General features: G+C 44.9%; 1 protein-coding gene across 15 annotated transcripts in view; it reads left to right on the forward strand.

Moving 5' to 3' along the window:
- FOXN3 (forkhead box N3) overlaps positions 1 to 26,806 on the forward strand; it is a 653,950-nt gene that overhangs the window by 573,019 nt on the left and 54,125 nt on the right. For 8 of the 15 annotated variants that reach the window (XM_085626556.1, XM_085626560.1, XM_085626558.1 and 5 more), the window contains one exon: positions 12,656 to 12,721. The exons of 6 other annotated variants lie outside the window; for them this stretch is intronic. In XM_085626556.1, the coding sequence (XP_085482682.1) occupies positions 12,656 to 12,721 (66 nt within the window). The remainder of the gene's footprint in view (positions 1 to 12,655; positions 12,722 to 26,806) is intronic. One more of the 15 variants, XM_085626561.1, reaches the window with a different exon arrangement.

A 26,806-nucleotide genomic window follows, 5' to 3' on the forward strand; every position in this document is an offset into this window, starting at 1 on the left:
TGATGCTGGATGCATATTTACCTTAGTTAGTGCTACATATGTATACCTCAACTAAGTAACCAAACATGTAGCATCATCCTCTTTTTGCCGGGTCTCATGAATAACACACTGTGTATATATATATATATATATATATGTTATCAAGGGCGGGATCGCCCGAAACGCGTAATGGCGGAATTGGCTAAATAAAATACAGCACAAGAATTACTGGGTCTGCGCTCGTTTGTCATCAGGAAAAGAAAGTGAAGACGAGTTGCTGCATATATATTCATACCCGTCCATTATTGTGGCCATATTTTTCAAAATCCGGTTATTGACTACAAACATGTCAAAAGAGTGAAAAGCAAAACTTGTTTGCCACTGCTGTGACGTAACAATGTTCACCTGCCAAGCTGCATTTAGCAGATCTGCAATGAAAAAGGAAAAGCAAAGACCTTTCTTAATTTAATGTGACAAAGTAGTACACCCTTGTGAGAACCCATTCACGCAGTTCCAAATAGACGTGTCATTCCTTATTTACAAGAATTGTACTACGTAGAATTACAAAATGATAGTGTATGTGTATGGAACAAATATACATAACATAGCTCTGAATAAATGGGATGTCTCATTGTGTATCAGATCTCATTCAGAACCCGCAGTAAAAACATCCCTGTTATTCGCAGTCACCCTTCTATAATTGTGTTTTTCATGTGCTTGCAGTATTGGCACACCTGAAACAACTCCCTTTTAAAAATATTTTTATATCTTCATTTGATTGGGATTACTATGTTTTGTCAATGCCAGAGGTTTGTGATGTCACCTCAAAGTGCCTTCTATATTTTGTGTGCGTATGTTTATTTAATGTGTGTGTAATTTGTCCAGGCGGCATACTTTTTAGTTATGTGCCTAAAGATGGGACTCCACAGCTCTCCTATGCCTACACCTCCTTGAGATTTTTTTCCCAAAAGCAGGGGCCAGTGTCTTACTGTCATGCTGAGCAAACCCCCTTAGTTCAAGTTCTTTAATATACGCATTTTCATTTAAATTCCCATGTTAAGATATGATGGGAAGTTCGCCTAGTTAGGAGTGAGCCTCCGCTCATTTATCCTGATCAGGGTTTTTGAGCATTAACTTTTAAATCTGTAGCCAATTCACGAGGCCTGGTGAATGGCCTTAAATGTCGCCATCCTAGCATCGTAGCTGAACACAGTGCCTACAGTATTGTAGAATATCTCACTCAATTGGGCAGTCCGTGACCCTAGTATTACATAAACAAAAGACATCATGGCCGCCTTATTGCGGTAGGACATGGCGGACCATCAACAATGGATGGATGCTACCACATGGAACAGAAAAAGGGGTGGCAGGGTGAGAACCCAGATTTGTGGCGTTCCTGCACCACTTTTGGTTGGCTGCATGCATATAATTTACATTTGGGCAATCAGCAAGCAAACTTAATGTGTCCACTCACTTTAAATCACGTTATGGTCCTTGTGGGATCACAGAACCAGCAGCTGCAGGCCACATATAGACAAAAATAAGACCATCTGCAATACTTTACAGTGGCAGTGGTGGGAAGAGGCAGACTTAGAACCTTTACCAAGAAGCCTTTGAAGTCCCGTCAGATTTGCAGGAAAGTGGTGTCAAAACTGCCAATCGCCCTACAGCATTTATGCCCCATAGTGATAAATCAAGCCTTATGTTACTTCCAAAAGAGTAATAATTTGACGTAATTCCTGTGTTCCCTACCATAAGATTAGATGTAGCAGTTAATTGGCCAAGCTATGTTTTCGGGCAGCCTGAATTTTGAACCTAGCTTACCCTGTTGAGCAAGTGGTATGATCATAGGCAACACCCATGAGCTTCCTGTGCCTATCTTCCCCAGTTTGCCTATGCTGGGTGCGCCTGCCACCCACCTCCAGTGCTATGTCTCACAAAGATAAAACTGGCCCTTGTTTTCCTCAAATAATGGGTTTCTGCTAGTCCCTACTGTTCTAGGGGCTCGGTGGAGCGTTGCATGGGCCCCCTCGCTGTGTTTCTTGGATCTTGAATCTGGTGAGGCCCAGTCTGTACTTGTTTTAATATCAATAGCATCTTCAGAGACAATGCTTGTACCTGGAGAACAGCAGGGCCACTGGTATTCGTTAAGAAAACCTTTTGGCTTCTCTACAGTTCTCTACATTTGAACATGCCTGCAGTAGTTAAGTGGAAATAGTTCTGTGCGAGCGACAAGACTTCTGCCCCTAGAGTCCTATTTGAGCACTCCGTGTATTCTTGGGCAGAGCATGTGATCTTAATGTGCCTCGCTTCCCTTGCATTATTTGACTAAGAGGACTTGAAAAGTATTTACTTGTGATATTAAGTGTTGTATAAAACGGGATCTTTATGCCACAGTCTTTTATTCATTTAGTTGTGTGTATAGCGATATATAAATATCACTTAGATCGCGCCAGACCATCGAGTATAGGATATTACTTAAGCTTTCTTCTAAATAATTTACTGTACATACTGCCAATAACATATAGGTGGTTAGAAACTACTTGTCATTGTAAGGGTACAATTTGAGCTATTTAGTTTGTTCGCATTGTTGGATTATTCCAGAAGCCGGAACTGAGCGGCTTGAGTGGAAGAACTGGATGTGGTCTTTCAACAGGACGCGCTGAGGAAAGCTTGGCCCCTTCCAAAAATATTTATGAAGGTCATAGATGTAATAGTTTATGATGTTCTACCCCCTGCTGGCCACGCGGAGCAGTGACGCAGCCAAGTGCAGAAGCTGGAGAAACGGAAAGAGGCGCTGGTGACTGAGTGACGGAAGACCCCGTTTTGTGGCCTTGACCAGGTCACGAGGTTATGCTCGAGCACCATTGTGCCGCCATCATTAGCCGGTCCACTTTATGGTCCCCAGAGAAAGGGCGAGTGATTACTGGAGAGCAGAGTTTGCAGAGGGCACACTTTGGAGTGCGGGTCTAATGCATTCTCTTGCCTTTGTCAATACAAAAGCTAGATTGAAAGACTGAAAAATGCCCGTAGGGAGCGAGATTTAAAACAGTTTCCCAGAGACTGCAGCATCTTGTGGAGCTGAGACACAGGCCATAAAACGAAGGTTTTTATTTTGCATCACGAGGTATCTTTTGTAATGGTATTTGTGTGTTGCAGTGGAGAAAGGAAATCCATATTCAGTGTAAAAAAAATAATAATAATGTGTGTGTGTGTGTGTGTGTGTGGATATATATATATATATAGTAAACTCAAAGCTTTTTATCACCAATATCATTGGCGCTATTGACAAATCTACATGAAACATTCTAATTTTTGCCTTTTGCTCTTAAAAAAAAGAAAATCACCCAAGTTCAACTTAAACATTTATTACAAGTATACCGAAAACATTTCATAAAAGGAAATAATATTGTGATGTACAGTGGTGTTAAGAAATAGAGCTGTTTCACTGGCATATGGGAATTAACTTGCTCGTGGTAGATTTGACAGGGTGTGTGTTACGGTGCAGATAGTGTATTGATGTTAGTTAGCATGTATTGACTTCAGGTTTTTTTTTCCAGTGTTTTCTAAAGTGCAAATTTTCTATACTTCTAACAGTGGAATTTTGGATGCTTCATAAGTTGGTGATCTGAGAGGAATTCTGTGTGTGTGTTTCTGTATATCATGTGTTTAAAACCCAGGAGTTTTAATTCTGCGAGGAAGGTGTTTGTGCTGTGATCAGCAGTGGGATCTCCTCAAAGGTTTACATCCTGTAAATGCCATGGGGCGGGAATCAAATGCCTATGGGAATACCCAGTTTAAGAATGCAAGAATGTACACGTTTGATGCATGGTGGCCAGGGACATGGACAGATATGTCCCAAGATAGTAAATGAGTACATATCCTACACAGGGACATTCATATTCTTGAATTGAAGTCGTGCGATCTGAAGAGAATGTCTTGTGTCCACTATTATACCTCCCTCTGCCTGTTTATGTGAGAAATTAGATCGTTTTCTGGGATTTACATAAAAAGATTTAGGCTTTTCAGTCATTCGTGTATTTGAGCAATAAGGAGTGAATGAGTATAAATGATTTGTTGGTGTCGCTGTTAATTATGATACAGTTAGTTTTGTGTGTGGAGGAAAGCGGTAGACTTTTTGGTGAATTCCAAATCTGATATTAAAGTTGGGTATTAAGGACTATTTTGAGGGATAAGAGACCGCTTTTTGGAGCAGAAGGCTTAGGGTAGCACCAATGGGCAGCATTATCCCTCCTTTCACACGCCAGTCCTGAAAGCTCTTCTTTTAAGATCATAATCGCAATTTAAAAGAAAACGATTTCCAAGTATACCACACATGTTCAAATTCAAAACTACAGTGGGAAGGTATCATTTGTATATGAAAGGTGATTGTTGCATTCACATGATAGCACTCAAAGTTTCAGAGGTGTTGCCACTTAATCTGACTGGAGGGTATTGTAGTACATGGAATCTTTCAATATACATCTTATTTTTCTTGGATAATATTTGTAAGTAATCGTATCACATGTTTCACAATCATTACTGACCGGCTGTGGAAATTAAGTGGACTTTTTCAAGGTTGTGTCATCATGTTGCTTATTGATTACATTTGGTTCCACTGTAACCAGAAGCTAGGGTATAAAAGGACTCCCACCAGCCTGCCATTCATTCAACAATTTAATTTGTTTTTGTGCTCTTTGGTCTTCCTGGTCTACATGATGCTTCTGGTGATATTTACACTGTGTCTGATACTGAAGCAACATGGCACACACCTTGCCAATAGTTCATTTCAGGTCCTATGAACCGCACACCAGGAGCTTAATATTCTCCACAAAGACTATGTTGTCTTCAAAGACTTTGCTGACAATACAAAAACGGAAATGAATAGACTGCATGTGCCAGAATGTGCTTTGGGCACATTGAAGTCCCGTTACGTATGAGATTGAGTGCTGTCGTGTAAATGTGAGACTGTCCACTTAGAAAAAAAAAAGTTGTTTGCCATTTATTTTAGTCTTCTAACACCTTATACAGCAGTAGAGCATGTTGTTGAACGACTCAACGATGCAGTCAATCCCCACATCAAGTGAAGAGTGTGAAAGGTAGGACACATGGGTTTTCCATGGCGTGTACTTTCCCTTCTATCTCGTGCCATTCCCAATCCTGTTTCTTCTTCGTTCTCTCCTGTGTCTCTTCATTTTTTGCCTCTCTTTGCAGACAGATATGAATATTTTAAACTTTTGCAGCACCAAAGTCATCTCTCGGTCCTTTTATAAAGGTAGTTGATCTCAACCTAACACTCTGAACGTAAATGTTAGCACAGTGTGAAGTGAGAGCTGGCCTCTGGCCTTCTGGTGAGTCAGTCCACCCGTTACTGGCAGTGCAGGGGTGACATACAGTGTAGTGGTGAGCCAGACCGGTAAGCTAGTGATGGCCTATTGCGTTTTGCTGAGTCAGTCTACTTGTGAGTGGCAGTGTAGTGGTGTCATGCTGGGGGGAGTCAATTTGTCGGTGTCTGGCAGAATAGTGGTGACAGAAAGCACAACAATCAGGTCAGCGCACCGTTCACACAATGAAGGGCTATGGGGTGAACAGCAGTGTGAAAAAGTTGACCCTGAAGATGTTCGCTCCGTGCAAGCAGTACAGAGGGGAAATTAAAAGGCCCAGGGTGATGTGGGCAGCATTGTGAGTGGCTGCCATAGGGCTGTGGCCACACGTCCGGCTGCATTCGTAGACGGCCCCATCAGCGGATGCAAGATTGGGTACCAGCCCACCATAGCAGCCTCTGGCTGTCCCTTGGTTTCAATGAGTCTCGGGCGGGGATTACTCCCACGGGAGCAGAGGGATAAGCCCTGAAAGCCCGTACGGCCCCGGCGGGGGAAGCCTGCTCCACAACGCTACTGTTGCTAGGGCCGTCTGCCCCCTCCATTAGCACGCTTGAGCGGAAGAGAAAGGCTACTCGTCTCCTCAGCATCAGGCCGCGCTCCCTGTGGCGAAGGCACAACGGCGCTCCCGGGAGAACCGCGCGCTCTTCAGCTGACGCGTCCGCCGACGGCGGCGGCTGCGGAGCACCGCGGACCCGCCTTTGTCAGGCCCGCTCTTTTTGGGGACACTTGCTTTAATCTTCTCTGCTCTGCTTTTCTGGGAGGCCTTTGTGTCCTCTGACGCTTTGGCCTCCGCAGTAAGAGGTTCGTGGGAGAAGAGCGGTCGCCTTCCGAGGAGCTGCTCTGGGATTAAACAGCGCAGGGCGCCGTTTCTTTGTGTTTGAAGGGCCCGAACCTGGATGTTTTTGTTGTAAAATTACACAATCAGAACGATTACTGAACCGCTCCTCGAACAGAGTGCTTGTAAGAATGTCCTAAAAAGATACAAATGTGGTAGGAAACGTGCTACATACGTACACCCTTGATCCATTTATGTTTGTAAAAAGATTTTACAGCCCAGAAAAATAAGCTCATTTGGTTAACGCACTTGTTGCACGGGTCTGCAGTGTGTGGAAATGCCAAGCGCCCTGTCGGTATATTATCCTTCCCGAGGTCGATAAAGCAAACGAGCTTGAGTTGGGTCATAGCCCAATATGTTATCAGCGACTACAAACATTTCACAACGTGTTGTGTCCTGCATTGTCTCTTGTTGATAAGTGCGTAGATCTCACCATTTGAAATGTCGAGACCGCCTTGTCATCTGCTCACGCCTTCTTTCTGCCCGCCATCTGGAAAGTTCTCAGTGATTTTTTTATTTTATTTTAATTACCATTGGAGGGCAAGAACTGCTGCCCAGGCCTTGATTCCGTCCTAGTCAGAATGTATTTCGCAAGTGTTCTAACCACACTATACTCAGTCAGTTCGATACATATGTACGTCACAAGGAACTCAGGACTTCGCAAGAGTGTCAAGTAGGTCTTTCCAGCCATAGTTGCACTCCTAGCTCCTTTGCCCTCCAGAGACAGCCAGGCGCATGTTGAAAAGAGCCCATTCCTGGCATAGTATTAAACGTGGATCTACAGCAAAGGTAGCTTACTTCTTCTTACACTTCTGCCACAGTATAGTAGTGAGCCGCATTAATGAAGACAGCGATAACTGGGGTTGGTCAGTGGAGTGCAAAGTGACCACTTACATTTCCCAAAGGTATCGATCTTCCGAAACCACAGGAGTTAAGCACAAGCAACCGTTTCTCCTTTTTTGTGCTAATACTGGTGTAAGCTGCAGTTAGATCGTCGATGATATAAGATTTTTCGAGGTGTAGAAGGTTTCTGGGAATCACATTTGCTTGAACAGTTCCTTTACCCCATATAGTTGAGAAAGTAGCGCTGTGTTTTTGTCAGCTACCAATTTTACTGTGTATATAATAAGATTACTTTGTTTGATCTCCTCGACTTCCATCCTTTACAGTCCAGTGCAAAGCAAAAGTCCCTAATAATTTCATGACTTTCTAAAAAATGTCCCTTAAAAAAGTTTTGCCAGCATGGCATCCCTACTCTTCTATGTTTCCGCATCTGCAAACTTGGCACCTGTCACTTCAAGGCATATGGCTGGTGAGTCACAATTCCTGTAATCCAAGCAATACCCACATCCTTGAAGTAGGCCTCTCGCTCACTGTTCCAAGGTATACATTACTCATGTGACCAACGACTTTTTCACATGATGCTCCTATGAAACCACTCCCCCCCCCCCCCCCCCCCCCCTCCCATCTTCACTGAATCTACATCCTTGTTGAAGGTCTCAGCTAAAAGGCTGAGGTGTGAAAAAGCATGGATTCGACTCTGCCGTCACACATTCATGTGCAAGTTAGATGTTCAGGCATGAGTAATGAAATATTCCACATCTTATTTTATTGTAAACTCGAGTGTGTCAACACCTCTGGCAAGCCCTAGATCCACATCCTTTGTTTTCCTGAGTGCCTAGAATCGGTGGATTCATTTTACTGTGTGATCAAAAGAAAAATATCAACCCCCTAATATATGTTTTCTTCGGATGAGAATGAAGAGTGCATACGTTGTGCAGATGAACTAGGAGTTTGATCTTAAGTACAGACCCATGATACTGTGTTTAGGAGGGAGCTTTCTTACAGCACTGTTCCAACACTTGGTGGCATGCACATGCATGAGGAAAAAGTAAGCATTGTAGAAATGAGTATGTGCACTGCAGGTCACAGGTTAAATACCTTGGACAGGCCAACTTCCGATGTCAATGAAATGACTACCACTGAGTTTAACTGTAATATCTATTTTCAGTGGCTGGAGAGTAAAGTTGGTGAACATGAATATCCCTCCCTATGTAATTGTTTATAGCTATCATTAAAAAACAAATTTCAAAAGCTGCAGCGATTGTGAATAATCTCTTATCGCCTTTCTCATACAAGCCCGATTGCTTATGTGTCCTAAAAGATTTGTTTTGGGTTTCCTTGCTTGTTGTGAATTCGATCCTGAAAAAGGGTGTTTTTATGCTGATTTTTTTAAACAGAAACCCTTTTGTGTGCAGTTTAATCTGAAGAACTGGGGAGCTGAATACACTGTGTTTGAATTCCTTTTCTCAATTGTTCTCATTCAAGGAGGTAATGCGTTGTTTTATAGGTGGCTTCTGGATTGCACGCACCCTCTAATTGGCAACAAAGAAGTGTTGCATGTTAGGAGTGTATTGCATAAGATATTGTTTTAAAAAATGTGAGCAGAGTCTTTTAAAGGTTTGTGCGCTTGGGAAGGTATTTGCCATGTTTTCCAAAATTACTCCATGCTTTGGAAAGTCGGTAGAGATGTACAATGACGTTATCATTGCTGGGGTGTGAGAGCTGGGTACATGCCAGCTTTTCAGGCTAACCACTAAGTAAACGACTCCATTCAGAATCATGGTATGATAATCATCTGCGGTGGCTGTCTTGAAAATCTGGCCAGGATTCGACCCTTTCAGATGAATGTTGACCGCATGCATCTGTATTTTGCATTAGTCCGTGATCAGTGGTGGACAGCCTGCCCTGAGGAGTACTGTATCGTCCGTATGTGCAGCGCATAGAGTTGCTTTCTTAGTCATGAAAAATAGGATGACCCTGAGAGACTACAGTTACGGCTACAATCATAGTGGCATCTCTAATCATACACTATGCTGTCCCTTGCACTCACAGGAAAGAGGTCCTAAAATGCCAGGCGCCAGTAAATGTAATCAGTTATAAGCAGATGAGGGTTCAAAAACTGAGATAGTCAGGCAAACTTCTTGGGTGCACCCGGGCATGCAAAAACCGATCCTCCAAGGATCCCGACACTCTCAAGCAGCATTGATAGAGTGAACCTGTCTTTGGCACAGTGCTGGCACAAAGAATGATGCTTGCTGAAGACTTGAGTGTGTCGGAACACAGAGCATGGATAAGGTGCATGCTTTTTGTTGCCTTTTCCCAAAAACCTATCGCAGGATATCTCCACGAACATTTAGTCTTTGACTCCCCATGCACCACAAGGTGAGGATCGTTGTAACAGCCCAGCCTCGCTCGGCACATCCCATCCGTTTTTATCCTGGGATCTTTGCACAAACTTTTATTGCCTATTTCGAACCCTCGGTGCTATGCCATTTCCACCCCACAAAGGCAGCCAGGGCACTCACTGCACACAAGAACATACTTTACTGAATCACATAATCTACCCTTTCTGGTGTATGATCCCCCTTATTCACATTGACTCATCAGCGTACTGTACACTTAGCTGTATGGGTGAGTCAGTCATTCAAACTATGAAGTGTGGAGCCCGCTTCCTGTGTCCCGCTTTGCACAGTCTGAGCCCATCAGATGAAGATTGGACTTATCTCAGAGCACAATTCCTTCTCATTATCTTTAGAGCCTTCCATCATCCCCCATATTATTTATTAGCTGCAGAAGTTGATAATGTGTTGCTGGGACCCAGAACCACCAAATGACTCCTCTGAAAAATGAAAAGGGCACTTTTTTCTACACCAAAATGTATTCTCCTTAATAACCCAAAACAAAGTGGCATGCAGCTATTAGCTATAAATTGATTTTTTTTTCGGTCGTGGAGGGTGTAAGTTAGCACGAATCCTGACAAGAGAAGAGGCTGAGATCATTAGTCATTCATTCTCGCAGACGAACTGTCCGTAATCGTCGGAGGGTTCGTGTTTTTCTGTCTGCTTCAATTGCACACTTCATTTATTTGGACATGGCACCGGCGGCTTCTCCCGTCACGCGGCCTCGCGCGCTGTTGGCGCAGATCGCTCCAGGGCAGCTGGGATGCTTGGCTGGGGCAGATGTTCTTTTCAGTTTAGTCACCGGCCGTTCTCGGTTGTTTATCGTTGCCATGGTTACCGTGGTTTCCATGACAGCGCAGTTGCTGCCTCTGTGAGGGAAGTGAATATAGTTAAAGGATAGATAATCTTTTTCCCCTTCTCCTTAAAGTATCTGCCCCTAGTTAGACCTTGATTTCCAAGTAACTGTGGTTAACGGTACTGTTGGGAGTATTTCTGTTATACTATAGTTCGAAATGAGAGCAGTAATGGAAGTGGGTGTCTTACTTAAACTTTCTATTTATGAAATAAAAAATGTACCTATTTGTGTGCCACGATTACCAAATATTCCTTGGCATTTTTTAAAAAGTGCGACTAGAGAAATGTACTTCATGCAGAAATGTTCCTCTGGTACTCTCTTAAAATACTTTATATCCAGGGTTGAGAATAATCAACCAAGCATAACTGGACACATTTCCATATATGATTTACAGGCCAGCCTGCTGAAGTGCCGTCCAGTTGATAGCTTTATAGCAGTAATCAAGGTTAATTTGATATGGCTCGCTCATTTTAAAAAGTGAAAGAGAAGAGAATAGACAATTGCCGAGATATGAAAAACCATGTTTATATTTTAGGTAGCAGGAGATTATACTAAAACATCCCAGTTTTTGGAACAAGAAGGCTACAACCATGTAATCGAGAAACTGCCAAGATATGAAGCCTTTAGACTCATGAATTACGGGACGAAGTACTATAAAACGCTTATGGTTAGAGGTTGATCAAGATGTTCTCTCGTTATTTTATGTTATGGTTAATGGAGGCTGCGTTTGTTAAGAAACAGATGAATCACTCCAGAAAGTGATATGAACTCAGCTTCTTACTGGGAACTCTTCCCGAAGGCGCAAATGCAGGCGTCGAAAGTCTTGGACTGCTGTGAGCCTAGCTGCACGTATTTTTCATTCTGAAATCATCTAAAAAATCATGAGCGGTTATTCACTGGGTCTAAAACGTCCAAAGTGGCGTAAATGGAAAATACTGCAGCAATACTCCTAATGAGCATGGGCAGAAAAGAGTGCCTGTCTAGCATCTGTGCGTAGTGTATGTGTGATCCTGTTGCTGAACTCACTTGACCTTTCATGCCTATGCCCTGAATTCAAAATAATCCCCAAGATGAAATCCTGCATTGGGGGCTGTATTCCCCTTGGATTGGTGTACACTGGGTAACCACAACTAACTACATTTCTATACAGTATTCTAGGTTTCAACAGTTACTTTGAGTTAGATCTGTTAGTTGTAAACCTATTGTTCAACTATCTTTCGATCATTTGAAAAAAGCTTGGGGGATGAAAAAAGAAAAGCCAAGGAGCTGATACACAGATCTAGTTGAGTGTCACCAGCTTAAACACGTGTTTGGATACAGTCTGTGTGTGTAGGACCATTAGCAGAATACTGGGATATGTGTAAAATCGCATGTGTAAGGGCGCCACTCAGTTTTGCCTAAAGGATTGATGGAATTGTTAGCATCAACTGACATTCAGCGGCCTACTCAGGATGCTGAAGCAATATGATTGGATCCACCAAATCAGACGCATCTGATAAATGTTCATAATATCCACAAATTAAGATATCTGTCATAGGCCTTGTTTAAAGTATCATCTCCTATGCCTAAAGAGCCCATCCAGTCGCATAAGCATCATGTCCTGATAGCAGCAAGCTCAGGAGAGAGTATACAAAGCACATACCATTTCGCTGTGCTCTATTACTTCAAATTAAGAGACATTAACTCTTGCTTAATAGTGTACAGCTGACCAGCCTGGCCTTACATCACTTATATCTTCCTAGCTATTGAGCGGGTTAACCTTCTTTAAAACCACAAAGTTTTCTTTGCACTGGCACACAGGTAATCAAAATACAGGCCGAATCCCCCCCCAAACCTAAAACCCTTGGTCAAGCTTGGGATTAGGTGAATAGTCTAATTTATTACAATGCCATCTTGCATAGTTTCTATTTTGTTAAGAACATTAAAGAGATGCTTTTCAGAATTTATTAGTTAGTGTGATTCTTAGTTTAAGACAATCTTGTTAAGCAAATCAAAGATTATTTGAAAAATTACTTTGTTTATTTCACCAGATTTTCAAGTTAAAATGCTTTATATGTTTTGTTAGCTTGCTTATAAAATGCATTCAAATTTCTTGACATCACGTCTTACATTTTCAGTCTGCATTATTGCAGATATCGGGAAAGTTCTGGTACATGACGGTGGGCACCAAACTAATCAATTAATTTTATTTGGTAACTATTGGGCAAAATTGTAAACAAAGGCACCATTTGGCCTTCAAACATTTTTTGATTGTCGAATTCTTTTTAGCTTCGTAACATCAGCACTTTAGTTATATCTATACTAAAGAAAAAAACAAATTAGTCTGATTAATAATGTATCTATTGGTTGATTTTTCCAGATCCCGACATTGATGCTGCCAGTGCCATGATGCTTTTGAATACTCCCCCTGAGTTACAAGCAGGTTGTGAGTAGCTATTTCTATAAAGTATGGTAGACTTTTACATTTAAGACTTATTCAACACAGATATGGTACAAGAAGAGAACAAAATGGGGGAATATGTATTCCTTTGAAAACAGTGCCCAGTGAGTCCACTACATGTACTTTAGGGAATCAAACAACTTATTGTCAATTTTAATTAAAAATAAATCACAATGTGCTCTTTAATTGACTATTGCGAATATGTTTTTAATTATCAAATTAAAATTTCGCACAACCTATATCGACCTTCAGATGATTTGTCATTTGCACTTCCAGATGTTCTCAGTAAGAACAGTATTTTTAAATTTTTCGAAATATCAACTAGAGTTGTAAATTTGTTTAATTTAAAAAGTTTAACCTATAATTTAAATGCTTAACCATTAGCACTTTTAAAAACAGTTGTATCCTTTGAATGTGTTGTTTGTTAGATGTGTCAAACAGCTTCACAACATACAGGCAATACTGAAGGACATTAAAGCCGCTGTGAAGGAGTTTTCGTTGTGTTCACAGCAGATTGGAAATCATTTAAGTGCTGGTGTGAAAATCACTCTGTGGCTTTTCTGATAATCCTTGAACTTTTAATTACTTTCGATTTTAGTCTTTTACTGTCCAATGAAACAATTGGTGTCAGAAATTGTACATTTAATTAAAAAAAATGAACAGAAGTCGGGTTTTATCCCCAGTCAAGGTGCAATTGGAAAGATACTTCTTTATTGCATTATTGCCAGAGGCAGTGTTTTTAATAGACATGAATTAAGCTATTGCCTTGAAATTAATACAATTCTTACTGATAAACAGTTGTGCAGAAGCACACGGAGGCTACAGGTGTCTTTTCCTATTAACCTTGCATTGTTTTAAGATGTTGTAGTAGTTCTTTAATTTAAGTCCGTTTTTTGGAATCAAAATGTTTTATTTAAAGAAACCTGATTTGGCATAAATCAAACATAATAATTGTTAGTTTGATAGACTCGCACCAAAGATCTTACCTTACACGACAGTTTCATCATCTAAAATCTGCAGAATAGCCTTGGCCGCTTCTGTACTCCCTGTAATCTTACACCAGTCGACCTCCTTCTCTCAACCACTCACTCCGAGATGAGAACAAATAACCCAAGGAAATGACATGCAAACTATGCTGAGACTCATTTGTAAGTAAAGTGTTAGAGTTGCACCTACCCCCCCATCTTCACCACCCCAGTATGTGGTTAAAGTTGTGTAACCCGCTGACTGAGTGATCGTAGGCATTCTGTAGAGCACATGAAAAAACGAGGAGGCATGCATATGATTGATTAGTACTAGGTCACTCAGTCTGAGCCAATGCACTTAAGAATAAATAAACTGAAATGTCTTCTTGCTCCTTCATTTCTGTTTCATTATGAGAGATATACCCTATGCCGCACAATCAACACACCTTTATTCCTTACCATAGCCCACCACTTCATTGTGGTTTTTCTTTTTTTCTTTGTTGGAGTGAGCATGTTCTAATCCCCGTGCCGCGATTTCTTTCCCTCGCCTCACCCACAGAAAACGGCCCTATGTGCACCCGTTGCTTCATATTTTTAAGGCCTCCTCCTTTTCTGTCCACCGCATCCTCCTAGCTATGCATATCTGTGTGTCTCCGCAGTAGGCCATCTCCTACTTTCATTGGTGCTCCTAGTGCATGTTGTTTCCGCCCTTGCATTTAGGAGTGTGGTAAGTAAATATAGTGAAAGTCCTTCCTGCCTCTGTCTCTCGTGCGCTGTTGTCCGGGTCTTTCTATACTAGTGTTAATTATAAATTTTATCTGTGTTAAATGATATTTTACTCTTTAAATACTCACTTTACAAGGAAGGGATTACTAGCTTGTGCAGTGAGACTCAGACTTGCTGTCTCGCTGAGAGGTTTGTGTGCAACAAGGGTGTTTCAGGACCATATGAAGGTTCATAGGAGATTTTGTTGCTTAGTAGAAGAGCTTATTAAAGACTAGTTTAAACACTGAAGAACTTTTGAGATGTCTCTTCTTTGCAGTATAGTTCAGCATTGCAGACATATGCAAATAATACCCAGATTTACATGTGTTTCTGGCAGTGTATATGAGGTCCTTTCCTGTTTTTCATCCTAGTAGGATAAAACTCCTATCTGGAATAAGGGAAATAAGTTGGTTTTCAACATCCTAAAATGTAGCATTCAGCACTGTCATCTCGACAGGTGTTCTCAAGAACTTGATCCCTTATACCCAAAGCTACTATATAAGGTAGGAGCATCTCCAATACCTACCCTAATGTAAGAGAAATAAAGAGTTGATCTTAATTAAACTCCAAATGATGGATTAATATTGTGGTATTCAGTTGCATTTTTGCGGTTTCCTTTATTCTGTATTGAAGCAAGTCATTTTGCTGGATATCCAAACTCAAGTTCACCTCTGCTTTAATTCTAGTCATAACTATTGTAATTCTTTTATGGAGTAAGTTCGAAGGGCTTTCACTGCCAGCTCCAGATGTTGAGGAATGTGACACACAGACTGATCTTTTGTCTTTTCAAATTGCACATAATTCTTACAAAGACAGTTATATTCGCTAATAAGCCATAAAAGGATAATTTTTAAAGTAGTAGTCTTGTGTTTGATGTGTACCTAGAGGTTGATGAATCTTTACCTCACTTGGCTGACAATAATATAACAAAGAAGAGATAAATAAAAATAAGTACGTAAGATAAATAACTTAAGCAAGTGAGACGAGTGGCTAGAGATACCCAAAGGCAGACATAGGTCTAGAACAAGAAGTACATATTAAGAGAAATATGGATAAAGACATAGCAAACTAGAAAATTATGTATATATATAGAATGACCTACAGAAGATCGGTAGGTAGTTGAGGTTCATAAAAAACAAAAGGTATTATCACAGGCTTGTGAACTGTGCCAGATCACTAATGAGAACATAGTGACCTAGGGCAACACATCTAGAATACAGCACTGTGTGGGCTATTGTTGAGCATGATGGAGAGTCGCGGACTAATTTCTTCAATAGTCAGTTTACTTGCACTTGTTTCAATGTTATGCTTAAATCTAATTAATATCAGTGCAAAATGTCTATGTTGTATCTCCCCAAAGTGATTATTAGGCATTCTTGTGTGCTTAAAAACTCACCATATTCTGAAATCCAAATTATTTAAAAAGCTTTGTAGGAAGTACACATACAAACTATCCACTGAATGCTTAGGGCTGGTTATTCAAGATCTACGTGGAGACAAAATATAGAACACATCCCCAAATCACAAATTTCCATCCTAGACTGGGTCAGTTGAGTCCTGTGGAGATGCAAGAAGCATTCTGGGTAGAATGATATTTGTCACATCCTCTAATTTAGCAGTAGTCCTCTCGGCTGAAGAGTTTGCTGTATATTTGATACTGCAGCATATTTTTTATGTTTGGGTTTAACTTTCTATGCCATGTGTCTGACAACTATAAATCAGTAGTGTGCCAGTGCAGCAAATCTGTTGTCTTTGTCAACCAGAGTATCCTTATTCGTGTCAGTATGTGCTGCATGTTTGGTATCTGCAGTATCTGATGTATGCGTGGTGACTGCCACACATTCCTTACCCCGGCTATGCAGTGAATACCACATATTTAACGGATACAGCAGAGGCTATAATGGTGCTATCTGTAGGATATGCTATATATTTGCTTTCTGCAGCACGTCTCTTATCGTCGGAGTTTCCTCTTTATTCCAGATGTCTGACGAATAGACAATGTCCTTAGTATCTGCATTGTATGACTAGAGAATGTCCTTAGTATCTGCAATGTATGACACCTGTTTGGAGACCACAGCATACGTTTTATGGTTTTTGTAGTGAAGGCTATGTGCTTGGCCACTGTATCATATACTGTATCTGTGTATTTATACTGTATGCCTTATTTAGTGCCAGCAACATAATCCTGGTGCTTGGTTTTTGCAGTATATGCTATATCCACTCTGTGTACAGTTTTTATTATAGGTGAGGGTCTGAAGCATATGCCATACATTTTTCTTTTTGTACAGTCAGATGTTTATATAGGGTGTCTGGAACAAGCTCTTTGGCTTGATATTTGCATTGAGTGTTGTGCATTTAGTATCAGTAGCGCACTCTTTCTGTGCTTCTTCCAGTGTATGATGTTTGTCTCCTTCTGCACATTTGTCATTTTCTTTGTTTCTGCAGTTTGTGCTAGTTATTATGGAACACACCCTGTATCGTTGGTATATGCATTTTGCGTTATTATTGTTTGATATCCAAAGGATCAGTCCAATCTGTAGCATCGGCAGTGCTGAAACTTACTACATTTGTGTTTCATTTGGCAGTTTTTCCTGTATCTTTGTTACTTAAAGCTTAAGTTGGACGTTTTCTTTTTACTCTGTATTTTTGGTATCTCTGGAGTTATGTGAGTATTTGGGTGCCACATTTTCTGCATATTTCTGGATATATCCCACTTGGCATGTATTGGAATATCTTCTGAAAAACGTTAAGATTTGAATGTTTCTAGGTCGGAGGAACCAAAAGTTATTAAAACAAAGACAGTAGTGGTGCAGTGAATTGACAGACATTCATAAGGTACTGGGTCCTCTTTCAGTTAGTTGTTGATTACTGTATTCAGGCATTAAATTGTTATTAATAGCGTGAAACTGTTGCCAAAACAGTATTACTGTCTTTAGTTAATGGAGGGGATAGGGCTTTTTTGTTTGCATGAAAGATAAAATATTACATATTTAAATGTGATTCAAGCAGAATGAAACTAATGCGTCTTTCTTTGTCATTAAAATGTCTTGTTTCATTCGTGCAGATTGATGTTAAAGCAGAGATACTGTTTTCAGAGAAGCAATCAGCAATTGTTTCAGGAGGGCAGTCGGGGGACAGAAAAATCCCAATCAAAGTACCTCTAATTTTACCTTCTGATGTATTAAACCTTACAATTCCATGCCCAAGTTAGAAACGTACACTATACATCTATGATGTCTTTCTTAATATAAAGAAGTTGTTCTGAAGACCACTGTGTGAACACAGAGCAAACTCTAAACTGAAGATCAGTTCTGGCGCTTAACAGGGATAAGCACAATAAGAGAGGCACACATTTTATTACAAGAATTATTGCGCTGGAGGGCACGGAATATTTCCGGTATGCGCAGGTGCGACATGCGCTGCGGTCGGTCCTCGTTGAGGGGGAAAAGGTGCCCGAGTCCTCTCCCTTGGAGGACCGGATCCTGGACGGCCATATGCCGGAGAGCACAATCTCCCTAATCTACAAAAAGCTTGTGAACGTCCGGACCGACCTCCTCCTGGGGGTGCGGGATCAGTGGACTAGGGACGGCCTTGAGCTGGACGATGAGGATTGGCAATACGCCGTCTCCTCTCCTAAGGAGGTCGCGATCCCCGCCAGACTACGGCTGGTCCAGTTTAAGATACTGCACAGAGTTTACGTCACTGGGCCCCGGCTGGTCCATATGGGTTTTTCCGAGGATGGGCTATGTAAGAGGGGCTGCGGGATGGTGGGCACCTTTCTACATATCATATGGGAGTGTGGTGTGATTGCGGACTTTTGGAAGCGGATTCACGTTGTGATGCAGGAGGTCACGGGTATTGTACTGCACCCAGAGGCGCGGCTCTGTTTTTTGGAATGTGTGGGGTCCTACAGATTATGACGCAGCGCAGACTCAATGGGCGACCCTAGGCAATATGGTGGCTAAGCGAGATATAGCACGACTGTGGGGCTCTCATAGCCCGCCCACCCTGGATGCATGGAAGGACAACATGGACTGGAGCATGTTTCGGGAGAAAACGGTGTATAGTGCACGGGGGAGGCCTAAGAAATGGCATAAGGTATGGGGTAGTTGGAACCAATATAGGGGGGGCATATGTCTGCCTCCTGCCATTGAACCACCAGAGGAGCAACTTTCCCCCTAGCCTCACTTCCGACTTGGGTCTTTCTGATGCACCTCCGTTAGAATGTTAGCGCCTCTGCTTCTCCCTCATCCTCCCGATCGGTGGCTTGATTTGATGTTGGGAATGGGGCTGCGCCCCCGGTGGGAACTGGCACGAACTTGTGGTGTATACTGCCTTGCTTGTTGTGTTTATTGTAGGTAGTTTTCAAAAATGAAACCTTTGTCTTTATCCTGCATTAGAGCTATGGAGGACTTAATGTATCGACTGATTAGCTGCCGAACCTCCGGGATGTCGGCTGAATAGCTGTGTATCTGACTTATACGAATAAAGGTTTAAAAAAAAAAAAAAAAAAGAATTATGAACATGCATGTTTGTTTTCTGCTGAGTGGAGTGCTTGTGCACACTTCTTGTAACATACGCTAGTTTAGTCTTGGCTCTAGAAGGAGCGGTGTTAATAATATGGTTTTGGTGTTCCTGAGCTTCGATGCATCAACTATTCGTTGTTAAAATCACATTTTTAATTGGAACTTGTGAATGCGTTTACTTTCTTTCCTGAGAAACCGTATTTTGCACAACCTTGAGTCCTTTTGTATGAATGTAACATACAGTGAAAAACAGCGTGTAGTTACAGCCACAGAATGTGCCTCATAATGCCACGTAACTTGCCTATCTGAAAGAGACACGTTACTGATAGATTCCTTACTTTAGAATATTCCCCAGGCGTCCGTCTGGATCCGGAAAGTTTTCTGCTTAGCAGTACCCCTGTGCGCCAGTAGGCTCCGCACCCGTCACTTGCGTCGTGCACGCCAGGATGACGTTACGGAGGCTACTTAGGCGCCACCCATGCGCGCTGACGTCCGTTCTTTCTTTTTCCGCGCCGAAAGTGCAGATCCGGATTGGGCACGTAACCCAGTCAATTTTTGACCACTTTTTTGAGACTTTTGTCTCCTGGTGCACGTAGGGATGCCCGGCTTGAAGTCTTGTGGGTCGTGTCGCCGTAATATGTCAATGGCGGACCCCCATGATGTCTGCCTCTACTGCCTGGAAACCGACCATGATTCCCGGGATTGTTGGGACTGCTGTGCCATGGCCCCAAGGCCTTGCGGAGCGGCGCTGGAAGTTGCTGGAGGTCCGGCACTCCTCTCACTGCCGCTCCGGGTCTAGGGGCCGTTCACGGGACCGCTCGCGGGCACGTAGCCGTCGCTCCTCGGACTCCAAGTCTTCACCTTCAGATTCCGGTAAGCGATGCCAAAAGAAGAAGTCGAAGAAGCGTGTTAGCTCTCCGACGTCCCACTGTCGCTCCTCGGAGGCGGACGAAGGGGACAGGTGCTCCGCCCCTGCGGCTCCTCCGGAGCCTGAGAGTCCCGCAGCCTACCCGCTATTCCCGGGTCCGTCGGCGACTCCCGAACAGATGCAAGAGTTTCTTGCTGCCATGCACCGCCTGTTTAGGGCTCGTGCGCCCGCTGTCGCGCCTGCGGGCCCCGCGGTCCCATGTCCAGATCCTGTTGACCCGGCGGCACCGCCTCTGGCGCCGGCCCCAGAGCCACTGGATCCAGCACCCGCGGCTCCGGCGTCACAAGGTGCAGCACCGCTGGCCCCGGCGCTGCCTTTGGCCCCGTCCCCAGCTCCGCCACAGGCGCAGCACTGGGTGCCGTTTATCCCGCCCCTGCCCCGGTTCTCGGACCATTTCGTTCCGACCTGGGATCCTCATTGGGATGCGGTTCCGGTTCCGCCCCTGCAGCGCTGCTCCAGGCGTTTGGCCCCCTCTCTCTGGCTCTGGTCCTGCCACCAGCTCCTTCTACCCCGGAGCCGGATGAGGACTGGGACGGCACCGAGGACCCCCTTGCGTGGCAGTGTGACTCCAAGCAGGATTGGGTGGATGACCTTCAAGATGCGGGTGAACTTGATGTGTCTGCTGACCCGGGGTTTGCCTCCCCTCTGCCTACTATCGAGGAGGGCGCTTTCTACACTATGGTGCTGCGTCGAGCTGCGGAGGCTCTCCGTCTTGACCTCCCTACGTTGGCCCTTAAGACCAACCTCCTTACGGAGGTGCTCCAGACGGCGTCTACGTTGTTGGAACCGCTGCTCCCTTTCAATGAGGCCCTTACTGAAGTCCTCTTGGGCACTTGGTTTCAGCCGGCCTCGGGGGCACCGGTGGATAAGAACGTCGCTAGGCGTCATCGCCCCCCGGCACCTGGTGACCCTGCCTTCTTGACCACTCACCCCACACCTGAGAGCCTGGTCATTCAGGCCTCGACGTCGCAGAGTGCCTTTCCCACGGCTCCGCCGGATAAGGACTCTAAGAAGCGGGACCAATATGGCAAGAGGTTTTTCTCCTCGGCCAGCTTGGGGTTGCGGTTGGCTAATACTGCCTGCTTGTTGGGCCGTTACTCTCACACCGTGTGCGATACGGTAGCAGAGGTCCTGCCTCAGTGTTCTGAAGAGGTCCAGGCCGTCCTTTCCCAAGTGATTGTGGAGGGCAAGGATGCGGCGAAGTTTGCCATCAGGTGTGGCCTGGACACGGCTGATTCCTTGGGCAGGGCGATTTCCACGACTGGCGTTGCGGCGTCATGCCTGGTTGCGGTCTACCGAGTTCTCGCTTGATGTCCAGAGCTCGCTCATGGACATGCCCTTTGATGGCTCTCGCCTCTTTGGCGACAAGGCGGACAGTGCCCTGGAGAGCTTTAAGGACTCACGGGCCACGACTAAGTCTTTGGGTCTTTCTACTAAGAGCCCTGCCACGCCTGGATTTCGTCCCTTTCGTGGCCAGGGTAAAGGCGCCCAGACGCGCTCCTCCGCAAAGCCTGTGCAGAACCTGCCTCAGCGTGGCCATGGACGTGGCTTCCGCAGGGGCGGGTCTGGTAACCAGCGGGCGGGGCAGTCCACCTCCGCACCCGCTGCTTCCACCTCTAAGGCTTCCTAATCTGAGCTTCAGGGGGCACCCCACGCCGGTTGGAGGCAGGGTCCGTCACCACCTCCACCACTGGCGCGGTATCACTTCGGACAAGTGGGTGCTGCAGATAATCTGCCAAGGTTACTCGCTCCCCTTTCTGTCCTCCCCTCCAGCCATGCCACCTTGGTACCACCGCATGTCGGGGGATCATTTTGCTCTTCTCCGTCAGGAAGTCATGGCCCTCCTGGCCAAGGGGGCCATCGAGTACTTTCCCGATCAGTAAGTAGGGAGTGGTTGCTATTCCCACTACTTTCTGGTCCCCAAGAAGGACAAGGGGGGCCTGCGCCCCATCTTGGACCTCCTGGACGTCAATTGCTTCCTCCGGATGGAGAAGTTCAAGATGCTGGACTTGCAGGACGCTTATTTTCACATTCCCGTCCTGACGGCCCACCGGCGTTACCTGCGGTTCACGGTAGGCCAGGAGCATTTTGAGTTTGCCGTGCTCCCCTTCGGCCTTACCAGTGCCCCTCGGGTGTTCACAAAAGTGATGGCGGTGGTCGCAGCTCATCTGCGCAGGTCATGGGTGTCAGTCTTCCCCTACCTCGACGACTGGCTGTTGAAGGTGGGCTCGCCCCAGGCAGTTGTCTCCCACCTCCAGACTACGCCCGACCTCCTGCATCTGCTGGGGTTCTCCATCACTGTGCCGAAGTCGCACCTTAGTCCCTCTCAGAAGCTCCCTTTCATCGGAGCGGTTCTGGATTCGACGCTGTTTTGGGTTGATCCTCCCGAACAGTGAGTCCCGGATATTCAGGCTATGGTTCAGCTCTTTCAGCCTCTATCCCGGATTTCAGTCAGGATGACCCTCCGGCTTCCGTGCCTGATGGCCTCCTGCATCCTGCTGGTGCCGCATGCCAGATGGCATATGCGGGCTCTGCAGTGGGACCTGAAGTTACAGTGGGCACAGCATCAGGGCAACCTGTCCAATCTCGTCCAGTTCTTGGAGGGCGCTGCACGATAGTTGCAGTGGTGGCTCACAGATCGCGATTGGGTCAGTGGCAGATCCCTTTCCCTTCCCCAACCGGAGCACACAGTAGTGACGGATGCGTCCCTCCTGGGTTGGGTTGGCCACATAGGAGAGGCGGAGATCAGAAGCCTCTGGTCTCCAGCAGAGTCCTGGCTCCATATCAACCTTCAGGAGGTGCGGGCGATCCGGCTTGCACTGAAGGCATTCCTTCCCTCTGTCCGAGGAAGTGTAGTGCAGGTGTTCACGGACAACACCACCGCCATGTGGTATTGCAACAAACAGGGCGGGTCGTGGACCCTATGTCAGGAGGCTCTGCGCCTCTGGACATGGCTGGGACATCAAGGCATTACCTTGGTGGTTGAACACCTGGCAGGTTCTCTGAATGCCAGGGTGGACGAACTCAGCCGCCGGTGCATGGTGGATCACGAGTGGCGTCTGAACTTGGACGTGGCGCAAGGTCTCTTTCTGCGATGGGGAGAGCCTTGGTTAGATCTATTCGCCACCGAAGGTAACGCGCAATGTCATCAGTTCTGCGCGTTGGAATTTCCAAGGCGGCACTCGCTCGGAGACGCTTTTCGTCTCGAGTGGAGCTGCGGTCTGTTGTACGCCTTTCCGCCTATACCACTTCTGCCCAGAGTGCTAAAGAAGATCAGGCGCGACCAGGCCCAAGTTATTCTTGTGGCTCCGGACTGGGCTCGAAGAGTATGGTATCCCGAGCTACACAGTATGAGCATCGATCCCCCGATCCGTCTGCCTCTTCGGGAGGATCTTCTGTCGCAGCAGCAGGGGACAGTCCTCCACCCAAACCTGTCCAACCTCCACCTCCATGCTTGGAGATTGGGCGGTGACAGTTGACACCTTTCGATCTTCCTCCCGAAGTCTGTAATGTCATCCTGGCAGCCAGGCTTCCCTCCACTAAAACGGTGTACGTCTGTAGGTGGAACAGATTTGTGGCATGGTGCACAGCTAAGACTGTGGATCCCCTTTCTGACCCTCTTTCTGAGGTTCTTTTGTTCCTTCTCTCTTTGGCCCAGCAGGGCTCTGCTCTGGGCACTGTTAAAGGTTATCTTTCAGCCATCTCTGCCATTCTACGGCTTCCAGATCAGCCTTCTCTTTTTAAGTCCCTGGTTGTTCACCGTTTTCTTAAGGGCATTATGCATACGTTCCCAGCTGTGCCCTTCATAATGCCTCAGTGGGACTTGAATCTTGTCTTGACTTTTCTGATGTGTGCGCCCTTTGAACCCCTTCATAACTGTCCCTTACGTCTTCTTACTCTTAAGACGGCTTTCCTGGTAGCTATCACCTCTGCCAGGAGAGTGAGTGAGCTCCAGACTCTTTCTTCCAAACCTCCTTTCCTTTCTGTTCATCCGGACGTCCTTCTTTCTTGCCAAAGGTTGTCACGCCCTTCCACATCGGGCAGACCATCACTTTGCCCACCTTTTTTCCACCTCCGCATCCTTCAAGGGAAGAGGAGAAGCTCCACCGTCTGGACCCAAAACGTGTGCTCGCATTCTATCTGCAGCGTAAACCGCAGTTCCGGGTGGATGATCAGCTCTTTGTTGGCTACGTGGGCGCCAAAAGAGGTCGGGCGGTGCACAAACGGACCATCTACCAGTGGGTCGTTCTGTGCATCAAAGCCTGTTACTCCTTGTTCAAGAAGGAGCCTCCTGTGGGACTGGGTGCCCATTCGACCAGGGCAACTGCAGTCACTACTGCCTTGGGACGCGGTGTCCCCTTGCAGGATATTTGTCAGGCAGCTACGTGGGCCTCACTGCACAAGTTTACCAAGCACTACTGCCTTGACAGTCCAGTCCGGAGAGACGGCTTCTTTGGCCGTTCTGTGCTCCGTGACTTTCTGGTGTAATCTTGTTCGCAGACCCACCACCGGGGTTGGTATTGCTGGGGTATCTATTCTAAGGTAAGGAATCTATCACTAACGTGTCTCTTTCAGATGCACAAGTTACTACTTGTGTAACGATATATCTGTAAGAGACATTAGTTAGTGATAGATTCCTTACCGCCCCACCCATCCTCCCCGTTCTACGAACTGATTACTAGGGTTAAGGTCATCCCCTTTTAGGGCCCTAGTTTTATGCACCAAAGGTCAGTTTCTCGCATGGCTCTGCGCTTCGGCGCGGAAAGTTGTGTAGAGAACTGACGTCAGCGTGCATGGGTGGCGCCTAAGTAGCATCCGTGACGTCATCACGACGCCAGTGACGGGCGTGGAACCGCACGGCGCCACCTACTGGCGCGCAGGGGTACAGCTAAGCAGAAAACTTTCCGGATCCAGACTGACGCCTGGGGAATATTCTAAGGTAAGCAATCTATCACTAACTAATGTCACTTACAGATAGGCAAGTAGTAACTTGTGCTACACCCACCTTCATTTGGTCAACGCTGCTGCATAATTTGGTCGTCTGCTGCTGTACAATTCTATATTGGGCATGTCCAGTATCTGTAGCATAATCTATACTCATACTGTTTTCAGTGTGTGCTAAATGTTTGATGCCTACTGTGCATGTCACGCCCTTAGAAGCTGCAGTATATGTTTGCATTGGGCTTGGTAATTCGAGTCCATGCTATAGATTTGGTAAATCCAGTGTATGCTATATGCTTTGTAACTATAGACTATGAGACACCCTTGACACCTGGCATGTGTACTCGGGTGGCTTACCGTATACCTATGCACACTGATTGTAATGTATTCCATGCCCTTGAGGCCTCGTGTGCAATGTTCTTAATGGCTGCATCATACACTATTCGATTAGCGGCTTGCAGGCTCTGGTAGCATTTCCATTGCCAAATAATACCGAGTTGTGTTCATTGATACTTGCACTTCGGCTGTGTTCTTTGTGGTCGCTCTCTGCTATATATTTGCTCATTGCAGGGTATGCTCTGTAACTGGTTGCTTCAGGTCTCTTGGTGATGACAGCATTAGCTATATTATTAATGGCTGCGGTGCACGCTATGTTGTTGGTGCTGCCATGTGTGGTGTATTTTCATTGGGTTACTGTGTATTCTATGCTTGTGCTAGATCTTCTTTATTCTTCAAGCATTGTGGCTAAAATGTGTGTTTTACTTTACCTCGTTTGATGCCTACAGTGCATCTCCTGCACCTGAGCATTGCAGTGCATGCTATACCCTTGAGCTTGCCTTGTATCTCATAGGTGTTTGGCTGCCGTGTTGTGCGCTATTTTTAATGACTCACCTGTATCCCTTGATATTGCCATTTGAAGGGCATGCTGATACTATCTTTGACGGCTACATTCTATCTACATGGAGCACATGCTATGTGATAAACAACGTCACTGTATTATACTTATGTGAATACGGCAGTTTATACCATATCCCAAGGAAAAGGGTTCTTGCTTTCTGTTTAAAAGTTAGTGTTGGATATTTTCTTATTGATGATGCTGTATGCTTGGGTGGTACCATGTATGCTTGGGTGATGCAACCTACCGTAGAGGCATGAAAGGTGCAATGTAGGGTATGCATTAAATGGATGCCTGATTCTCTCTGTTGCCTTTAGTAAGTATGATTTATTTGCATATTGACCATACAGTATTCTCCATGATTGCTGGTTGAATCTTATGCGATGTACATCGTGGCTGCAACATGTGGTGCATACTTGCTGCATGCATGAGCACTGCTGCCTACATTGTAAGAAAGTTGCAGTATATGCTGAACTCTTGTTATTTATATCATGGTATGTATTTAGTGGGTGCAAAAAATTCTCTTTATATATGTATCATGACTGCAGTGTGTTCTATAAACATACTGGTAAATACGCAGTGATTGCACATGTTCATATAGCTAATGCAGCCCCTAAACTCTATGGCTTCAGGATATATACTTGGTGGCTGTGGTGAATTCTGGATCCTCAGAAGCTGCAGCTTATGGTACGCTTGGTGGTTGCAGCCAAATACTAGATGGTTGCAGTGGCTGCTGTGTAATTACCCGCATTGGCGTACAATTCTTGGAACTGCAATTTAAGCCATATGACTTACCATGTTCTGTTTACTTGATAACAGCAATTTTATTTATCTGAATGTGAACTGCTGGCTGTTGCAGTATTGTGTTTTATTTCTTCTGGCTGTTGCAATATTGTTAGCCGTAAAAAAATTCTATATATTCAGCTGCAGTAGTTGATGTCCTATCCTTTGCAGCTGCAGGGCATGCGGAGTGCCTTTTAGCGGCACCGTATATTGTATGCGTGGTGGTTGCCGTGTATGATAAAATGTTGTTGGCTGCAGCATATGCTA

Source organism: Triturus cristatus, chromosome 9, assembly GCF_964204655.1.
Source record: "Triturus cristatus chromosome 9, aTriCri1.1, whole genome shotgun sequence".
NCBI lineage: Eukaryota > Metazoa > Chordata > Amphibia > Caudata > Salamandridae > Triturus > Triturus cristatus.